The sequence below is a fragment of the Festucalex cinctus genome, chromosome 18, assembly GCF_051991245.1.
Source record: "Festucalex cinctus isolate MCC-2025b chromosome 18, RoL_Fcin_1.0, whole genome shotgun sequence".
Taxonomy (NCBI): domain Eukaryota; kingdom Metazoa; phylum Chordata; class Actinopteri; order Syngnathiformes; family Syngnathidae; genus Festucalex; species Festucalex cinctus.
Window position 1 is genome coordinate 5062050 of NC_135428.1, and position 21996 is coordinate 5084045.

Here is a 21996-nt window from a genome sequence, read left to right on the forward strand (position 1 = left end):
CACAGTTACTCAGGTCTCAAGTGACAACCAATCACAGCTCAGCTTCAGAAAACAGGTGAGCTGTGATTGGTTGTTGCCTGAGCACTGAGCAACTGTGATGTCATCTTCTTTGGCAAAATGGCTGCCACCTGACATGGCTAAAAATGGCTGATTTTACTTCATATCTCCTGTTGCACAAATGTAATATTAATCAGAATGTCGTATTTAGACTCGTAATATAACATATTATTGTCAATAAATGTTTAAGCGTGACTTTCATGGTTTAAATGTATAAATGTGACAGTTATTCAATTAGACTTTTCTATCATTAAATTAAAGTGATGGCTTTTGTAGCTTTTCAAAATCTTGATTTGCCTGTTCTTCTACTTACAATCAGAAAACCTTAAAACAAAAATGTTTGTGGTCCTGTGAGTGGCCTGTCAGGGGAAATGAGAGCGTCCACCGTTGCGTGGAGAGTGGGATAATTGCAGCTCCATTTGTGGAGCAACATTTGAGTTGAGGAAGAGGAGAAAAGGCAGCAGATTGAAATTGATTGAAAGCAGCATTTGTGGGAAAAAAAACAAACCTGCTGATTGTTTTTTAAATACATTTAATTGATGAGTAAGGAGTACTGAGGCCAGTCATCATAGAGGTGAAAAGTTTTCGGGTTCAAATTTGCCTGTAGATGTGAACGGTTGCTCGTATGTGCGCTCTGATTGACTGGCAACTAATCCAGAGTGTGCCAAAGTCACCTGGGATTGGCTCCAGTTACCCGTGACCCCAAGGAGGACAAGCGGTACAGAAAATACCAGCAGTGTGACTTTAACTGCAGTTGTAGATGATTCACAAGGATAATCTCACTAGACATAAAAGAGTCGGTGTTTGATTTCCTTGGTCAGGATGGGGAAAGATTGGGACTTTATGTGTGTACCCGACCTTACTTTCAAACTGTGCTTATGAAATTTGTGGTATCCATTGAAGAATACCTCAAGACAGGTGCAGCCAACCGGCTGAAATTTGGCAGCATCCAGAAGAAGAAATACACGTCTTCTTCCTGGGGTGAAAAATGTGCTCACTCCCAGAACCCGGGATGGTGGGCCTTTTCTCGGGAGTTCATTAATTAGTTAATTAGTTAATTAGTGTGAACAGATGGCTGTGCAGCACAAATCAGAAGGCTCTCTGAGCCCGGAGCAGGAGGAAGGCAGGAGAAGGTGAGGAAGAACCTCAACCATCACCAGACCTCTGATCCTGGCTGTGTGCAGCAAACATATTTTTACTCCGGTAATTAATATTTCATAGCAAAATGTAGCATTCCCTGAAAAAGAAAAAAAAGTCAATGTGTCGCAGGCTAAGTGAAATCAAAAGTGGAGGTGCAGTTGGAGCTACTGGTGCAACCTTCTTTTGAATGAATACTTTGCATTGCCGCAAATTGAAACGGCACTTCTGAAGGTTTATTTTTAGACCTTTCCCATCTCCCCCTTCTGTTTCTCTCACTGTCTCGCTATGATTCTCCCTTGCTCATCCGCCTCCATTCCCCTGCTCTGTCTTCCTTCCTTATTCCTGATCCTCTATCAGCCTCTTAAAGGTGCAGGCGTCGCATGAAATGAAAATGGCACGGACAAGTTTGCTGCCATGTAAGTACAGGATAATACCAAAGATTAGAGCATAAAACGGCTAGTGTTTTTCTGACTCAAATTCTGAGTGTCAGAGAGGGAACCCCATTAAAAATTTAGATGGATGGTGCATTATTCATACATATATATATATATATATATATATATATATATATATATATATATATATATATATATATATATATATATATATATATATATATATACACACACAACATTATATGCAAATTACGCACCCGGCATGCTGACGGGAGTCAAATGATTAATTTGAACACAATTATTCTCTTTGTTCAGATCATGTCCCCGTCCAACTGTTATTTATTTATTTATTTTTACTATATTGAGTGCAAAGTGGGTTGGAACTTCATTGCGCGGCGTGTGGCAGCCTTTATGTTCTGGAAAAATAACTGCACCCAAAACGAAAAACATCAATTATTAATTTATATATTTACTGTTATGCATTTATTTATTTATTTTTACTATTGCTCTCTGGCTCATTTGTTTTATATTTTTGTTATTTGTCAAAGTTTATATATTTAAAAGTAATTGTTAAATTGATTAGAAAAAAATACTGTTACATAACGATGAACATTTAGTACATCCAAATAAATAAATAAAATTGATGGGAAAAAAAAGAAAAGAAAAAACGAAAACAAGAGCACAAATGTACCGAAAATTGGTACCGTTGAATACCGGTATCGGAACAGTATCAGTTCAAATGTGAAAGGTACCCATCCCTAGTCATTCAACAAGACCTCAAGATGGTTCAAACAAGAAGTTCAGTGCCAAGAGGCTTTGATTTCCTCTTGACGGGAAAAAAGTGGCCATCTTTTTCTTAATATGGAACCCAAGGGCAGAAGAAAACAGCAGAGGCCCCAGAATTGAACCTTGTGGAACACCGGGGCAGTACAGGACTCGGAGCAACCAAAGCTAAAACAAAATGTTCTCCAGCCAAACAAATTTGGGTGTGCATATAATGTTGAATGCATGAGTGCATATCAGACATGCTTACACGTGACTTCATTACATTCTGCAACAAACAATGTTTTGGCACAGCCAAAGCAAAACAAACACGCCACAGAAGACATCTCTGTCAAAATGTGAGTTAGGATAACTTCTCATGTACAAAGTTATGGTCACAATCACACGCTGAACTTGCTAATGCTTCTGAATTTGTGTGACAGCGTGTTTAAAGGATCATACTGATGAACTGAGCAGGATACAGCTGCAGGTTGCAGTCATCAAACTCACTTTGTCCTTGTCCCTGGGCCTCTCCCCAACGGCCTGCATCATGTTACCCTGAGTTAATATGCAATGCCATTCTTGGACGGCATCCTAAACTACTCTCATCCCCCATGTTTGTCATTGTTCAGAAGTGTTGAAACAGGCGGCATGCACCAAACAAGATCTGATTACCCAACTGGGAAGCCGCGCAGAGAATGTGTGCAAAAAGATGATGGTGAATGTAAACACGTGAGTCCACCGTATTCATGGCTTATGCAGCAAAACTGTGACAGAGAGGACACATTTACCACTTTATCCTAAAATACACCGATTACAAAAGACACACATTTCTCTCTAGGTTTCACTGGCGGAATGTACGCCAAAGGCACTTTGCGGTTCTGAAGTCGTATAAGGCGGGCGCTGGATGCATTAACACAACCATGAATTGATTTTTCAAGTTTAATTTTCAGCTTAGATGAGCACCAGTTATTGTGAAATCTATTCCGTGTAGGAATAAGTAACAATCAGCACTATAGCTGGTGAAGTCAGAACACCTTAACAGCAAAAAAAAGGTGCCTCAACGTGTGAACTTTCAATATGATAAAGCAAAAAACAGACTTAACATTTGGTCATTTTCAAACTGATTCTCCAAAATGTGATAATAAATGTCACATGTAACTAAGCAGTTGAAATACCGCCCTCTTGCCCAGGTGTCTCTTGAAAAATGCTAAATAAAGGATAATAAGTTCTCATATCTTTTTACTACAAAATTATTGATAAGTCCTTGCCAATCCATATTCCACGCTTTATACTCATCCATCCACCCATCTTCTTCCACTTATCCGAGGTCGGGTCGCGGGGGTAGCAGCTTTAGAAGGGAAACCCAGACCTCCCTCTCCCCAGCCACTTCAACCAGCTCCGCCGGCAGGATCCCAAGGCGTTCCCAGGCCAGTCGAGACATAGTCTCTCCAGCGTGTCCTGGGTCGACCCCGGGGTCTCCTGCCGGTGGGACACGCACGGAACACCTCCCCAGCGTCCAGGAGGCATCCGAACCAGATGCCCGAGCCACCTCAGCTGGCTCCTCTCAACGCGGAGGAGCAGCGGCTCTACTCTGAGTCCCTCCCGGATGACCGAGCTTCTCACCCTATCTCTAAGGGAGAGCCCGGACACCCTGTGGAGGAAACTCATTTCGGCCGCTTGTATCCGGGATCTTGTTCTTTCGGTCACGACCCACAGCTCGTGACCATGGGTGAGGGTTGGAACGTAGATCGAGCGGTAAATCGAGAGCTTCGCCTTTTGGCTCAGCTCTTTCTTCACCACGACGGACCGATACAGAGTCCGCATCACTGCAGACGCTGCACCGATCCGCCTGTCGATCTCTCGCTCCATCCTGCCCTCACTCGTGAACAAGACACCAAGATACTTGAACTCCTCCACTTGGGGCAGGATCTCATCCCCGACCTGGAGAGGACACGCCACCCTTTTCCAACTGACAACCATGGTCTCATATTTGGAGGTGCTGATCCTCACTCATCCCAACCGCTTCACACTCGGCTGCGAACCGCTCCGGTGAGAGTTGGAGATCCGGGCTTGATGACGCCAACAGCACCACATCATCCGCAAAAAGCAGAGATGCAATGCTGAGGCCACCAAACCGGAACCCTTCAACGCCTCGGCTGCGCCTAGAAATTCTGTCCATAAAAATTATGAACAGAATTGGTGACAAAGGGCACTCTTGACGGAGTCCAACCCTCACTGGAAACGAATGCGACTTACGGCCGGCAATGCGGACCAGACTCTGGCAACGGTCGTACAGGGACCGAACAGCCCGCACGCTTTATACTATTAGACAGAAACTTCTGGAAGACATGGATCTAGGCCAAGGTGAAATGGCTCATGTCAAAGGGACAAAAGCGTCCTGCACCAAATATAACGTGTAACACCACACTTACCAAGCACGCCCAGTCGATAGTTCATGGTGACCACAATGACATTTCCATAGGCCGCAAGGACGCTGCCATCAAACATGTTCCCCGAGCCTTCCATGTAGGAGCCGCCGTGGATGAACAGCATCACTGGCTTCTTACGCCGATCGCGAATATCTGCGGACGACACACACACAAAAAATAAAAAATAAAAATAAATAAAATTATGTATATATATATATATATATATATATATATATATATATATATATATATATATTTATTAGGGGTGTATATATATATATATATATTAGGGCAAAATCCAGCCGTTATTGTCCCATCTCAGAGGGCGACCATTTTGCCACTTGCTGTCGACTGAAGATGACGTCACAGTTGCTCAGGGCTCATGTTTTGTGTGTGTAAAAAAAGAAAAAAAAAAAGAAAAGAAAAGAAAAATATTTTAATAAAATATTTTCATTTATTTTTATTTTGCACTGTATTTATTTTCAACCTCACAATGATTAAAATTAGAAAACAAATCATAAAATGTAAACATAACACAATTTGGTGGCTGGGATGGATTAATTGCAATTCCATTCATTTCAATATGAACATACACCTCAACTTACGAATGTTTTGAAGTACAAACAGTGTCACGGAACAAATTCAGTTTGGAAGCTGACTGTACATAATAACTAGTTTTTCTAACTCAGTGCAAAACACACGGTTTACCATTAATCAAAAGCAAAATATGAACGCATCGATGCTACAGGGCAGTTTTAGTACAATGCAAAAAATGTGTCCACGACACCTGAGCATTGTAAATTTTGACATTCACGTGTCCTGTTTCTGCTTTTTTTTTTATCATCATGTCCCCCGTCCCAAACAAGGATGGCACCTTCCAAATTCACAATCACTCCCCCTCACGTGTTGGTGCAGCCAGCTCTGATGCGCTCTCTGTTTGTGGAGTCTTTTGAGTCCATCAGTGTGTCAGCCTCGCCACCTCGCCTTTCAAATAAAACCCCCTCTCGCCGCGTCGTCGGTACGATCTCAGAATCCGAGTTCTGACGGCTCTGCCGGTGCAGCCCCGGCTAAAATGAGTGTCTGCGCTGTGCAGGCCGTGTGTATAATTTGTATGAAAGGCAGACCAAGTGGAAACATAAATAACAGCCACAGCATCTGTTTACCCCGACGAGCCAAAAGCGCTCTGTGATGGGGCCGGGACGATAGCAGGGGAGGAAGCGAGATAAAGAGGTATAAGACAGAGAGGAAGAGGATGAAAATAGGACAGCGTGACAGAACCCAAGTGTGTGCGTGCGTGCGTTCGTGTGTCGGCGTTCTAACAACGTGGACGGGAGGTCCACACCAGAAAACAACAACAACATGATCGCGAGGATGAAAAAAACATGAGATGCTAAAAAGCCAGTCATACACAGCGGGATACGCTAATGAACACTCACGTTCGCGCGCACGCGCGCGCACAAAGGCACACGCATGCACAATGCTTGCATCGGCAGCTGCGATGCTGAGTCGCTATGGAAACTGCCTCTCGCTAATAGAACTGCACCAGCCATTCCGTTGCACCGACTCGCTGGATGCCTGTTGCCGTGGTAACAGATTCAACTCACGTCTTCGCACAGCCGCCTGCATCACCACCTGAATCTCAGGTTTGCACATAGTCTCGGGTGCGACACTCGCGCTCGCACGCGCGCGCAAATGCACGACACGAAGAGCTTTATGGATCGCGCCGGTGACTAAAGCAGACAGCTACAAAAAAAATTAAACAATTTTCTGTCCCACAATCCAACACGTTGCTCTTCTCTGGTGTATTCTACAATTCTGCTGATTTCCCAGAGGATCTGTAAACAAATTCAATTATGCTAGCATTACCAGGACAGTATAGAAGAGCCGCATGCCTGCGTGAAGGCGTCGTCTGAAAATTTAATTCGTAGGCAAACACAAACTAATCACTTGACATGGAGCTGCCATGTCAAGGCCTAAACTGTTATTGTAAATGACGTTACAATGTGAGTGAATAAGTACACACAAATCACACACACTTCCATGCTAGCAGATGGTTGGCTATGCTTGCGTTAAAAATGGCTTGTAATTGTATATCATTTAATGTAATCATCTTATTTTACCATCATTGTTGTTGTTTTTTAACATTTTACTGCAGCAGTCATAGTCTAAGTGGGAAGTACTACAAAAAATATATCTGAAACTAAATGGCAGGAAAAATCCATTCATTGGGGAATCAAAGATAAAAAAGAAAAGAAAAAAAAACCCCTCATGCATACGTACAATACCTTAATGAAAAGTGGATAAGAAAGGAAAGTCTAAGTGGACTTCAACCTCAATATAAAACCCTTTTGTAGAAAATCTCATTACCGGTACTCTGTCTTTTCTCCGCCACAATTTTGAATTTAATCTAAAAATAACATTTCTAAGCATAGTGGATATCGACCAAGTCGGGCTGCAGCTATCAAATATTTCTGAAAATTCGGGTATTCGGATAAGAATTTAAAATATATTATTGTGTTATTTTCAAAGTTAAAGCGTTAACTAATTAATTAATCATGAAAAATTTACGCATTAATCATGTATTAACGCAGATTAATCACACTTTTAATTTTGACTGCAGATAATCCTTTAGCTTGATAGCGGATGGCTACGTTAAAGGTAGCACAGCTTGTGTTTGAAAAATAAACATACCATGCATTAAAGTGAAGCATTTAATAAATGTTTGAGTGTGACATTCAGAATATTTGTTCATGTCAAACTATTGGGGTCATTTTTGTTTTCCACTTTAAATCATGCAAGTAATTAACTGATTAGAAAAAGAGGAGGATGAGCATGTGCAGTGGATCAAAACAATTTTGACGTCCTCTTAACGTTAAATGCCGAAAAAATTAAAACATAACAGGTGCATTTTAAATTTGGTGGGCAAAAGATGTTGATAAAAAGCCTTTTTAATTAATCGTTTAATGGCAACCCTAATGTAGTCCCGCAACACAAGCGGAGTTTTTCCCAGTGTTACAATGTGGGACGGGACCGGCGCGACGTAAACGACACAGACAGCCTCCAATAGCCCCGAGACCGAGCATATAAGGTTGGATCATGGTGAACGCATGCTTTTTTTTATAGTTGTTGAACTGTCAACCAAGATAACGTTCAGCATTAGCCAAAGTAATAGCACAACCACCAGTCACCAGACTGACTAGCAATGTTCAAAGTTGTTTTTTTTTGTTTTTTTTTCTTCTCCTCCACTCGAACAAAACACACTCAATATAACCTAGCATAATAGCGCTAAATCTGTCAAATAAACATTCGGTACATTTATAATAAACTATTTAGCATTCACAAAAATAATGCGCCCTATTACCCGGAGCACCTCATGCATGAAACTATTTCTTTAAAACCCCGTTCATTGGTATTGCAGCTAATAATGGTCCCCAAAATATGGTAGCTCATAAATAATGATGCTAATAATAATAATAATAATAATAATAATAATAATAATAATAATAATAATAATAATAATAATCATGGTAACTTAAAAATAATGGTAACTTAAATAAAAATAAGACAATAAATAAATAAATAAATAAATTAATAAATAAATATAATAATAAAAATAAAATAAAATGAAAAAAATAAAAAATAAAATAATAAATAAATTTAAATAATGGTAACTTAAAAATAATGGTAACTTTAAAATAATGGGCTTTTTGCGTACAAGTCCCACTCCAACCATCAGCAATTAACCGAGGAGTTGTGGCCTTCGCAACCCCTTCTGATCCCACCGATGTGTTGACATAAATGTCAAGCTTTACCAGCCCGGTGCTCATCTAGCTTCTCCCCTCTTTCTCGACATCTCTATCACGTCCATAGCGCTATAAATGTCATCTCATCATTATTACTGTTTCCCCCCCCACTCTCTGTTTCATTGCCCTGCCATTGTGCTCATGGTGTTTTTTGTTTTTTTTCCCCCTTTCTTTGTTTCCAGTTTTTCCTCCTCCGGCTTTGATCTATTTCTTCCTTTATTGCACAAATACACACATCGGAGCAAATGTGAGAAAATCTGCTGAGGCGTAGCTGTGCACATGCAAAGTACTAAAGCAAGCACGCATGTACAAATGAAAATGTAAAATGTGTGCATAATACTTTGTTGTGTACAGTATGTCTGGGCACACGACTGTGAACAGATGTACGCTCTTGCCTGCACTGATTTGGCTGCATTATCAGACTAGTTAGGGCTTCTGTCTTTGGAAGTAAACATCAGAGTATTTAGTAGTAGTTCACAATGTTTGGAAAAAGGACAGTGTTGCATAAATAAAATGACTAAATATTGATTTGAACTAATGCATCACATATTGGAAGCAATTAGCGTGAAGTGGATCTTTTCAGGAAATGAAAAAAATAATCTGTGTAAAAAGGCAACATTTGGCTAAATCAAGCTTAACAGATGTCGGTGAAAATAATAATACATAACAGTGGAAAATATGCATTCCCTCATTTGTATACATGGGGGGGATAGTTTGATGCAAACCAAAACACAATTTAGCTGAAAATGAAATATACAATAACTTCTCATCAGGAACCATTGAAAGGGGAAGTACATAAAAAAATGCAGCTCCACTGGTCTAAATATGGCATTCTGGTTAATATTGCGTTAGTGGAATATGAGTTAAGCAGCAAAATCCAGCCATTTTTTATCCATCTCAGGGGGCGGCCATTTTGCCACATGCTATCTCCTGAAGATGACATCAATGTTGCTCAGGTCTCGGGTAACAACCAATCACAGCTCAGCTTCAGAAAACAGGTGAGTTGTGATTGGCCAAAGGATCCCATCAATGTTGCTCATGGCGCAGGCACCGACCAATCACAGCTCAACTGTTTTCTGAAGCTGAGCTGTGATTGGTTGTTACCTGAGACCTGAGCAACTGTGATGTCATCTTCAGTCGAAAGCAAGTGACAAAATGGCCGCCCCCCTGGATGGATAAAAATGTCTGCATTTTGCTTCATAACTCTTATTCCACAAATGTAATATTAATCAGAATGTCATGTTTAGACTAGTGAGGTCACATATAACATATTATTTTCCAGAAATATTTAAGGTTGACTTTCACTTTAAAACATCTCATTGCTAGTCAATCTTGTGACCGGTGGTTATGTTATTACTTGCTATTTGCTATTTGCATTGCTATTTTGATTGACAGTTCAACAGTGCTAAACAAATCAATACACACACCATTATCCAAACTTTTATTTATTTATTTATTTATTTTGCTCGGTCCTGGAAGCTATTGACTGCAGTATTAGGCTAGTAAAATTACATTTCCCATGATTCTTTGCTATGGAAGTAGTTCTCGTTCCGTTATGATGATGAAAACACGCCTGCTTGGGACTAGCGATTGGACGCGGATGACAGTGAGAACGCAAACGTGAATGGGAAAGTAAATAGGAACAAATTTAACAAAAAAAAAAAAAATCAAAAATAAAAATTAAATTTTTTAAAAAAGGAAGAAATTTAACATGTAAAGACCTTTTTAATTGGTTTATTGCATGAATCGCGATGAAAACTCTGTGATTGACATGCACATGCCCAAAAAAAAAAAAAAAAAAAAGAGACGGGATCGTCGTAAATATTTGAAAAAATATCATGCAAATAAAATACCTTCATCCCGTGGTCTGTTCATTGTAGATTCATCCTGTTTTTTCGTGAGTGGACCTGTAACAGAGATACAAAAAAAAAATTCTAAAAGATTGTAGCAACACAAAAAACACAAGACACGCAGGAAAGAAGACAAGCAACATAGCATAATGACAAACTTTGTTTTCCCCACACAGCTAATGATACACTTGTTACTAAGAATTACACAGTTGTTTTTATGAGAGGATAACCAAAAAGTCAACTGTTTAAACTGCTTAGTATCTCGTCACGGACTGCCTCGCGAATGACCCCCGAGGGCTGCTTCTTCTCCGTCGTTCCACTAATCGTTTCTGACACCATGCTGCTTTGTGAAGAAAAAATGAGAAGAATCAAATAATCACTCTTTTCACTCAGAAAAGCAAGTCGATCCATGACTGTGACAAGCGGCCAAAATAAGGGTGTAAAAATATACGGTTTCAGCATAAATAATGAAAAGGCGGCAGTACTATTTAGTAAGTATATCATTTATTATACTGAAAGGGCAAAAACAGGACAAGCGGGGCTTATCTTTCCAGCAACACAATCCGACTCCTATAAAGCTCAGTGTGAACAAAAAGTAAAGCAGCAAACAAGAACACTGGGGAAAAAAACTCAACTTTGTATCAGAGAGATTTATTTGGAAGCTGCAAAACAAAACGGATAATGAAGGACCAGTGAAGAAAATACACTAGCGGCTGTTTATGTTGCAACTCTCCCTCCCGCCACCAGGAGCCTCCGGACTTTGTTGTTATTATTTTCTGATGTTTTTTTGCCTGTAAATTCTTCTTACAGTGTCATATTTGATTTCAATTTGTCTAATTTCTGTATTCATAGTCCAGACTTAATCAGCCATACTATCCTTTTCTCTTAGATGAGGTATGTTACTCAGTGGGCTGATTTGTTGCCCGAAGCTAAGAAAGTCCCACTGTGGCTGTCCTCTGCACGACTTCCCACGGCGAGTGCTTCAGAAGTAGAGGTTTGGTCATTTTCTCAACATTTTAATGATCTACCTCACGTTCGCATATCTTCAAATGGGTGTGCTGTGCTCCCAGATATATATTTTCTATCTCTCCCATGATGCAACACCTCTGAGTGATTGATTTCCGTGATTTGCAGTCGGGAGCCAACAACCAGCACATAAACGTTGCAGTTTGTCATATACCCTGCCAGACTGTTTTATTTCAAAACTAACCGGGATTCTATGCGATGGGAATGTCTGACTTCCTGCCCCGCAATAAAACTGTATGCAATCCCATGCATCATATTGGCTGCAGACTGTAAAGTTTTACCCTCAAATTCTCTGCCGAGTGATTCCTTCATGCGGCGGGACTATTCGGCCAACTAAAGCTGCGGCGCTAAAGTTCACCTAAGGATGCTGTTGCAGGGCTATCAAAGTCTCCGCATGATGCATGAGACGCCACTGCCAAGCACAACGCTGAAGGCAAGCATACATATCGAAGCTCATTCCTGATGTCACGTGACCAGTGTTGCCACAGTTACATTGGAAAACAAATAAGCTACTTTACGGATTACTTGCGTTAAAAAGTAACTTTGTTATTTTACTGATTACCTGATTTGATTACAAGTTACTTTAGTTACATTCAGTAAGTAACAACAACCCTGCTTAACGGTAACATGAATAGGTAAAAGTGCTTTATAAATAAAGTTGAGTATACAAAAATAATGTAGTTGTGAAATTGATTCTGGACAAAATACTAACTTTTTACTGCTGAAAATGGCTAATGAGTCAAGTATCCCTTTTTTTGTGCTATCACTCCCTCGGTCGGGAATGTGAAATTTAAGACTCCCACAATGCCTCACTATATTCAAGTTTCCCATTCTTGCATGTTCCATAATGTCCAGTTATTTGTTGAGTGCCTTTACTGAGTGCTACGGTGTCAGGTGTCCTCCTGTATCTCATTATTCAAGAAGTATTCATTCTGTTATATGCACAATACGTGGCCGAGAAGTTTGCGCTGTTTATTTCGGTTTTGTCGACTGTTTCACACTGACGCACCCTGGAGGTGGTTTGCTGGAACCGCCCTTGATGGGGAAAGTTACTGCTCCTTTCAATACTGACGTTACCATCAACGCAAGTCAAGGCAATTGAGGTACTTTAATTTCTAAAGCACATTTCATACACAAGGCAAATCAATGTGCTTTACACAAGCAAGGACACCCACAAGCATCGGAATACATAACAGTTAATGACATTGAGAGGAAAAGCAGGGGAAAGCAAAAGTAGCTTTCAAAAATTACTAAAAAAAAAAATATCATATTAAAACATATTAAAGTTTTGTTAAACATTTAAGAGTAAATAAATAAGTAGTTTTCTCAAATAAGTAAAAGAAAAATCATGACATACTGTGCAGCATAACAGCTAAATGCAGCTTCACCATGTTTACTTTGAACTTTGGGTTCCACTAAATGACCCAGATTTCAGAGCCCTGCTGGGTTTATATTGAATCCACATTCCTTTAACGTATTCAGGACCCAAACCATTCAGTGATTCATAAACTTGTTGCAGTATTTTGAAATCTGTCGTTTAAATAAATAAATTTATTCTGCACAGTAACAATTTGTAATACTTGAAGAGTGTCTATAGTCTGATCACATGAGTGTAAAAAGTAACACGTTAGATTCGTCATTACTGGAAGATGTGCACATGTGGGAGTAACGTGTTACTTAGGAACTAGGGATGTAAAATCATGATATTGCAATATTAAAACTGCCACAATATATTGACGTTGTCATATCACGATATTAACAGCAGCACATCTGTTAAACAAAAAAGTCAGGTTGATTTCCATTTGTGCAGTTCTAGCACCCTCTGGTGGCTAGTTTTTTTTTAGTGCCGTTTAATTTTCACAAGGCATGTTTTGGCCCTTCTATGTATGAAATCCACGCTAATGGTCAGATGAGGGGGAACGTAATATGCGTGTGAATCGAGTCAATATGTGGAGGAACTCAATTAGCAAGTTAAGTGCCTCGATATTAAGTCTTATTAGAGATTGTAGGTTGTTTATATGAATTGTTTTTTTTTTTTTTTAGTGTGAGATAATTTTTCGTACAATATTGTGACCTTTTTTTTTTTAAATATCGCCAACCTCTCCACAATATCGTGACAATTATCGTATTGTGACCATCATATTGTGAAAATATCGCATCACTGCATGCGACGATTTACATATGCACAATTGCATACTGTGTACAAATGAACAGACCCACAAATGAACTGCAGCCATTGTAGGTATTTATTTTCAGGTCGCTCTAGTTACTTGGACAATCTGTCACCAAGGTCAAAAACGAAGTGACCCACATTAAGTTGTAATGGTAAAGTCAGTTAAACACTCCATAGGGCACAGCCAATAAAACACGTTTATCAATGTGACCAAGCAACACCTTAGCCTGTCAACCCCTGTAAGTCCCCCCCAGATAAGGATCCCATTAATTTGCTTTTTCTTGGTTTCTGTCAATAGAGTTCTCCATCTGCCCTCAACTACAGCAGTGTCTGCCGTTGCCACTATCTGTACAGTCAAGTCTTCAAGGAAGCCATTAAAGGACTCTCTAATTCACAAACCCGCACTCATTAAATCCACACATGCTGCACAAAGCATGTTAACAAGGTCCTAAACATCTGTTGCTGCGCTACTCCTACCTGCCCAGCAGCGCAATTCCACCGTTCGCCTGTCTTAACTGTTTGATTCATCGTGTGCTGACACGTTTGACACAGCAAACTGAGATTTAAGTGCGAAAGGAATGATCAAAAATAAAGGCTTCCGGTATAAAATGAATAAAGGCACGACAACAACACACAGCGCCGTAGCGATGCGGCATTTTCAACCCATATGTCTATATGAATCCAACTTCCTGACATAAAATGTTTATCTTCCTTCTAAATGGAAAAAAAGATCAATGCAGAATGGATTTTCTGCATCCTCCCCTAAACCACCAAGAAGACGCTTGATCCAGAATAGTACTTAGCGCAATAGAGAGAGAAGGCACAGTTGGTCCTGAGCTACGCTCGCTAATAGAGAACAGCCAGGTAGGCAGACCGGTAATGGATAGAAAGGCACATTAGTCCTCCATCTTGTCAGCAATTTTCCACTACTTAGCACCACTCTGAAACCACACCTCTCTTCTTAATGGCAAGGACTCTGATTTCATTCATTTTCTAATGCCCATAAAGAAAAGGATTGGAAGTGAGGATAGGCTCCACTCAAAAACAACCGTGTCCACAACATTTTAGACAAGCACCACATCCAAGACATCATGTGAGAAAACATCGTTCTGAGGTTAATGGACAATTTTTGAGATTTCACAACTGAAATATATTTCATCACCTTAAGAGCATTTCAGATATGATAAGAAGTATTTGACTACAATTAGTAAAACACCCTCACACTTTCATTGTTTTGTTTTTATACGAGATAAAACATGTTTACAAGCACAGTCTGACGGGCGCCAGCGGACTGTGTGCACGAGCGCCCGGGAGCACTTTTGCCCGTGATCGTCAAATTATTTTCCGTTTAGTTTCCTGCTCCGTTCAAAATGAACTGATGGAAAAACTTGAGCGGTTCAACCGCCAGAAAAAAATGGAACGAGAGGGATACTTTAAAATGGTGGGTGGCTCAAACGAGTATTTCTGTGTGCCTTTATGCCCCGGATAGAGTCATTTTAATAATCATATTAGCTTCTACCGTTTTCCTTAAGAACCCGCCCTTTGAGCGCAGTGGAATACAAAGCAGGGGGGGTTGTTGTTTCTCACAAGGTATGTAGCAGACAAGCAATGAATTTGATTCTTGCCAAAATGTCTGCTACATACATTTGTGTGTCAAGTAACAATACAATCCCGGCTTTGTACTTTACTATTGTAGTTTTCATTAGGTGCAGAAGATTGGGTCTTTAGGAGAATGAATAAATAAATGGTGGCCCATACCGCAGAAAAACGGCGGGGTAAGAAACTATAAGACAAACGTCAGACAGAAGGATAATAGAGATGCCCTGTGATTGACTAGCTAGCAACCACTCAAGGTTAAGTCTGTCTTTCGGCCAAAGTCAGCTGGGTAAGGCTGAACAGATAATTGGCATAGAAAATGAATGGATGGATGGATGGATGGATGGATGGATGGATGGATGGATGGATGGATGATAAAGAATATATATAAAGGAATATTATCTTTTTTCATTCATTAATCAACCAGCATTGTGTGAAGAAATGAAATAACACGGTATATTACACCGTATATACACCGTACTGTTATATGGTATGACAACACAAAAGATGTTTATAGGAAATATTCCCACATTTTGACCAAATTAGAGTCTTGCACATCTGACTGACGTTTGAATCACTAACACGCCATGCTGCACCATCTTCAAAATCCGTCAATACTTTCACATCTACTGTATATGGTGAGCAGCGAAGATCAGAAAGGGACTGCAATAATAATAAAACACGGAGGTCTACTCTCTAACAGTAAGACAGGATTACTGTAGACTGCTACAAAACTTTCTTTATGTTATAAGAGAAAGACCCTGACGGATCAATATGTGCTATGAGAATGACTTCAATGAGATTACAGCAAATAAATCTTTGTTTGTACTCGTGCACGGTTTTCCCCAGGAAACTTGCTCAGCCTGGTGGTGGGGGGGGGGGGGGGGGGGGGGGGGGGGCGAGATGAAGAACAACAAACACTTAAACGTTCTAAATAATAATAATAATTATAATAGTAATAGTAATAATAATAATAATACATTGGGGGCAAACCATGCTCATGTGTATATTGAATTGTTCACATACTGTATAAATTTGATTTTTTTTTTTTTTTAAATATTAGGTTTAAAATGGTGTTATACATATATATATATATATATATATATATATATATATATATATATATATATATATATATATATATATATATATATATATATATCATTTTCAGATTTTTTTTTGTTGCTTTATACTAATCACAAATCTGACTTTCAAAATCCCCCCCCAATTTTCCGCCAACAAGACATATTTGTTTTCACTGCACAGATTTAGATTCCATCGAGCAGCATTGACGCTCTCTTTGCTATTCACCGTCATTAAAACGTCAAACATTCAGCTCTTTTTGTTGAAAAATATCATGACTGTGATGTGGATAGTCAACTCTTTCAGTATTCAGACAATAACAGAAGGCTGTACAGAGATAATTGGCCAATTCTAAAGAGAATGATACAAAGATATGCTCAAGGGAATTCACCCCCCCCCCACCCTCACCCCTTGAATTAAATGAAATTGTTCTTTTGAGAGGAGGCCACTGGTGAGTGAACACCAACTGAACGCATGAACAGATAATAAGAACAAACATATTTTTTTGGGTCATAAGCAGCTCGCCCCGTATGCCCCGGAAGGAGGGCCTGCTGGTAGGCCGGCACGTGTCACATGATGTAGTAGCCAGTGGTCAGCGAATGCACTGGCCAATACGCGAGCATTTAGCCGGGCTTTTCCCTGGCGCTGTTTGACCTAAAGTGTCTCCATCTCTCATTCAGTAGCGTTTCTGTTCGGTTCAGTGAGCTAGTGGCCGCAGTGCAAGCTGTCTTCTGTCTCTCTCCATTTCCTCTCTGCAGTAAATGGGATGAAGCTGCGGTATGTCATGTCTGCGGTGGCCTGTCTGCTTGACAAGGTGTGTGACACAGCAACCCTTGCATCCAGCTGCTGCGAGCGCACCGAGGCCTCCGCGCCGCTCCGGATCGCCATTTCGCCTACTGTACCCACCAACCTCCTGCGCCTTCCTCACTTCTACCATTCCACCCTTGAAATATGGTTTTAATAAAGAGCACAGCACTGTAAACGACTGCTCCAGCAGCAATAAAAATGAAGGATCTCAGGCCTTCTAGTTGAGGTGTGTCTTGAGGAAATGGGAAGACGGTGCAGCCTGGTTGTGCAAGACGTTGCGGAAGAACGTCATAGAAGTAGGAAAAAATAAATAAAAATCACCAATGAGAAGTGGGTTTCAGTACTGTGTTTGCGAATTTGCTCAAAGTATGCAGTGGAACCACTAAAGTGTCCCTGAAGTCCCACAAATTGAAAGCTGACTAAAATCTCTTTTCATACACATCGTGACAATTCTAAAGGATTAACTCCATAAGTGCGTTCTCCTTTTCAATGGGTTGTTGTGATGTTATTGTGATGCCACCACAGAAGGCTACTAGGATTGGCAGGAAGGTACTCACAACCGCTTTATCCTTGCTTTTCACTGGAATCTACTAAATCAAACCAAACATTTTCTTTACAGGTTACAACATTGACATCCGAAAGAAGGGCTGACGGGTAGAAGCCGAGGCTTATTCGAGACCCGACCAGGCAAGCGCAATTCTTCTCTTTCACCAGTAGCGTCTTTGCTGACCTCAGATCAGCCTACACACATCGGCTTGCATTCGGCCCATTGCTTGCAAGCAATTTTTGCCTCGATTCTGGTCAGCTCAGCACGCCACTGTTGCTAGCACTTGTAATTCTTGATGACTCCTGAGCGCTACCCATCCTAGCTCACCCAGCATGTCCATCTGATTATCCATGTGATGGGGCGGCCATTTTGTCACTTGGTGCAGGTCGCACTCAATCGTGGCTCAGCTTCAGAATACATGTGAACCATGATTGGTCGTTATACCTGAGATGAGACTGATGTCATTATCACTCAACAGCAAGTGACAAAATAGCCCCCCCCCGCCGCCGTGTTTGTAGTTCAATAAATAGATTTTTCTCGGACCAGGCACTCCAACTACATTTTAAAAATACATTTTTCAAGATTAACTGAGTGTAATTGTTTCCAACTGGAATCCAATAGAAAATGTTTCTTATATATTTTCGAGCTGAAAAGGAAACTGGCAGATGTAGAGGAGCAGCAAATGGATGGACTCGTAATTATCGTTGCGTGTGCTCCCGCTGCAATCAAACAGAAAATATCTCGTCTCTCCTGAAGACTTGATGCCCTTTTCATGGCAATCTTCTCAAATATACACATTCTTCTTCATCTTCTTCTAATGAATTTCCGGCCAGCTGCTCTCCTGCTCTGATGTCCCACTTCAGTCATAACAGCCTGTCATAAAAGATTAGGACTGTGACCAATTATAATCAGGAACATCACAGCGGCTGGGTCCGCCCAGTTACTGCTCACAAGAATTAAAAAAAAAAAAAAAAAGGCCTAGCAAGCGAACCAGGTAGATGTTCGCAAAGCGTTCAGGTGTGCTTCCAGAGTCTGGGCATGGCACAGATATACTACATCTTCACATTCTTTGCTCGTGGTTATTGGCAGCTCAATCCAGCTATAGGCCAGCCGGAGAAGAGAAGGGCATTGGGTTCATTTGCATTCCGAACAGTGACCCATTCTGCCCCCATCTGCATAAAGATGGAGGAGAGATGAGGGGTTGGTTCCAGATCAGGAGGAGGGGGGCAGATGCAGAAAGAAAATAGACTTATTTTGTGCAAAAGAATAGCACAAAGAATGTGATCACTGAGTGTATGTCAGGGTATGAAAAATAAAGAGCTGATTGTTGTATGATTGGACATGTGCCATCTTTTACTGGAAATGAAACAAAGCCATGCAGGCCCGATTTGGAAGTCAATTTGATTCAAGTAGCATATGAATTTTAAAACACAAGTGACGAGTTGGACTCCTGGAACTCCAACACGGAACAATCATGCAGCATGAAATCCACTGCTCACTACTAGTGCTAGATTAGTGACAAGTGACCTAATAAAATTTCTAGAAGGCTGTCAAGAAAAAAAAACTCTTTCCTATTGGGCCGTGAAAGACGATATAAATTGTTGCAAATTACATTTTGGGACGGGCAAAATGGAGACGGTTTGTACTTTGTAGCAAGCAGCGGTGGTTCTGTTGATTCAATCGATACTAGTTTGTAGCCTGTAAAACAACATGACGTCATCACATCGACTCACACATTTCCACCATGGTTCAACTCCACTAGGCTAAGGGAAGGATTTGGTCACAAAAATAGCAAACAATAAATTAAACCCACATCATTCTCTCTTGATTGGAGTGATGGTTGACATTTTAATTCCTAAATCACAAAATCACAACTCTCAAAGTAACAACATAAACACCCAAAATGCAAGTTAACACCCGTCGAAAATTGTTTGCTTTCCCCAATCAGTAACACCTGTTACCCACTGGAACCCCAATTAAGTATTACCTTGCCACCTACCCATGGCTGACGTAAACAAACAAAAACACACTGCACCCTAGTGGTTGGAGGTAAGAACAAATCAAATCGCACATCCTTCACTCAGCACCCTTAGGGTTGGGCGCTAATACTGTAATAAGGTATCCCGCGGTGTCTAAAGATAGAAACGATGTCACTTTAAATACCGCCATTTAAAAAAAATAAAAATAAAATGATATAAATATATTTTTTGATAGAAATTGTAAATGTGTACTTGTTTTCAACTTAATATAACTACTTATTTACAACTATTTTCAAAAATAATAGCAATAATTAGTCATGTGACAGTCATGTGACAGCCCATAAACTGTTCGTTCGTTGCCGCGACAGGTTGGGTATTCACACGTCATGTGTTCCGGGCCACACAGTTCAGCCTTTAATAACAGTGACTGTCACTAATATATATATTTTTGGGTTTTGTGTTGTTTGTGTGGTAAAGTAAAGCTTAGAAAACTAAAGAGGAATAATGTGACAATATTACCGTATACCCCGGTGTGATGAGGAGACGGTGAAACGGTGTCAAAATCTTAATACCGCCCAACCCTAATATGCACAGCAGGAACCAGTATTAATGATTTGATCTGTAATCCAGACATGAATCAATAAGTTAGTCACAACTAACATAATTAGAATTTCCATTATTGCTCTTATTTGGATCTCAGGGTGCGTGCAGATGACCGTACGTCTTTGCAAATTCCGTCCACCCGAACTCAAGGCCAAATCCTGCCGTTCAACTTGTTCACTTTCCCCGAATTTAGATGAATAAACCTCCAAAAGGACGACATATGGTACGACGTAATTAATGACCAACTGTTCCATGCCGTCATCGGTTGCACCTTGAGTGAGAGGCGTGTGATGAGGTTCCCGAGCAGTTCCAGGCAGCATCATGTGTCAGAGTCGCCCATGCAAGAAAGGATTCGCAACAAATCGGCACAACTGCAGACATGTCTGCCATAGGCAACGTAAACAAATCGAGGGATCGTGACAGTTACATACGGAAAAGACGGAAACATGTTTGAATTATTTCCCTCTAAGCTCCGTTTCTCTTCCGCGCACAAGATAAAACACATCCTCGGGGACTGCATCAGCGTCGTAAGTAGTGACCCATGACTGTAAGTGACAGATTGTGACAAGCAGAAAGGGCCGCATGTAAAATTGTCTCCCTCATTTGTACACCTATTCTCCTGGGAATAGCATCGTACATTCCGCGTCATCTGTTGTTCGTCAGCCTAATGAGATCCACTAAATAGCTCGATCCACATTTTATCAATGATTCAAGCACGGTTCGATTTGAAAATGGAATAATTCGGTTCGGTCCGACTCAGCGGGATTAAAATTCAATTCGATATGGTACGGCTCAAATGAAGAAGGTATGATGCAATGACTTTTTATTTTTTTTGTACCATAAATGTTTCATAAATATTCATAAAATTGAGTTAAAATTAAAAATATTACTGGACTGTAAAAAACGAGTGTGATATTGATTTGTGTTGAGGTAATTTTTCTGCCACTAGATGGCATGATTGGATTTGTAAGACATTGGTGACAGTTCAGTGCATTTTTCTTTTCATATTAAGAGCTAATCTTTGCCATGAAGTAACTTGTGAAATTCTGCACATTTTTCAAATTGTAAAATACAACTTGACCCCAATCTCCACAAATATATGCATTATTATTAAACTATTAAATTATTACTGCAAAATTTTGACGTAGACTGCAGTTTTCCAAGTAAGGGAGGTCGTTACTTCCGCGTTAAAAATGTGGTGGTGTTAAACGGAACTCTAAATTAACTCAGAATTAACGCACTAATTTTGACACCCCTAATCTCAATATATTATAAGTGGAACAAGACGGCACTCAATACTTAAAAGTAACACGATGTTTTAGTACTTTATGATCACCCGTATTGGATCTTACAATAACGTACATTTTCACTGAAACCATAACAATGTGACCTCTCGAGTAAGTCATTGTCATCATTTAATTGGTAGCCACAATAAAGCCGACATAGAACTGTGTAGGTCAGGGGTGGCAAACTGCGGTCCTCGAGGGCCGGTGTCCTGCAGGTTTTGTAGATTTCCCTACTCGAAGTGCAGCTGATTCCAAATAACAGGCTCGTTATCAGGTTTCTGCAGAGCTTGCTGATGAGCTGATCATGAATCAGCTGTGTTGAAGAAGGGAAATATCCAAAACCAGCAGGACTGCGGCCCTCGAGGACCGGATCTTGCCACCCCTGGTGTAGGTGGAGCATCCGCAGCAACTCCAAGGTGAGGGGAATTGTTTTTTGTTGTTGCCTTTTTAAACATTT

The 21996-nt window shown here is 40.4% G+C and overlaps 1 protein-coding gene across 3 annotated transcripts in view; it reads right to left on the minus strand.

Annotated features, from left to right (window-relative positions):
* Nucleotides 1-21996, minus strand: part of LOC144006023 (neuroligin-2-like) — a 66941-nt gene that overhangs the window by 17286 nt on the left and 27659 nt on the right. For all 3 annotated transcript variants that reach the window (XM_077504633.1, XM_077504632.1, XM_077504634.1), the window contains exons 3-4: nt 10443-10496; nt 4790-4939 (exon numbers count right to left, since the gene is read on the minus strand). In XM_077504633.1, coding sequence (XP_077360759.1) covers nt 4790-4939; nt 10443-10496 — 204 coding nt within the window. The remainder of the gene's footprint in view (nt 1-4789; nt 4940-10442; nt 10497-21996) is intronic.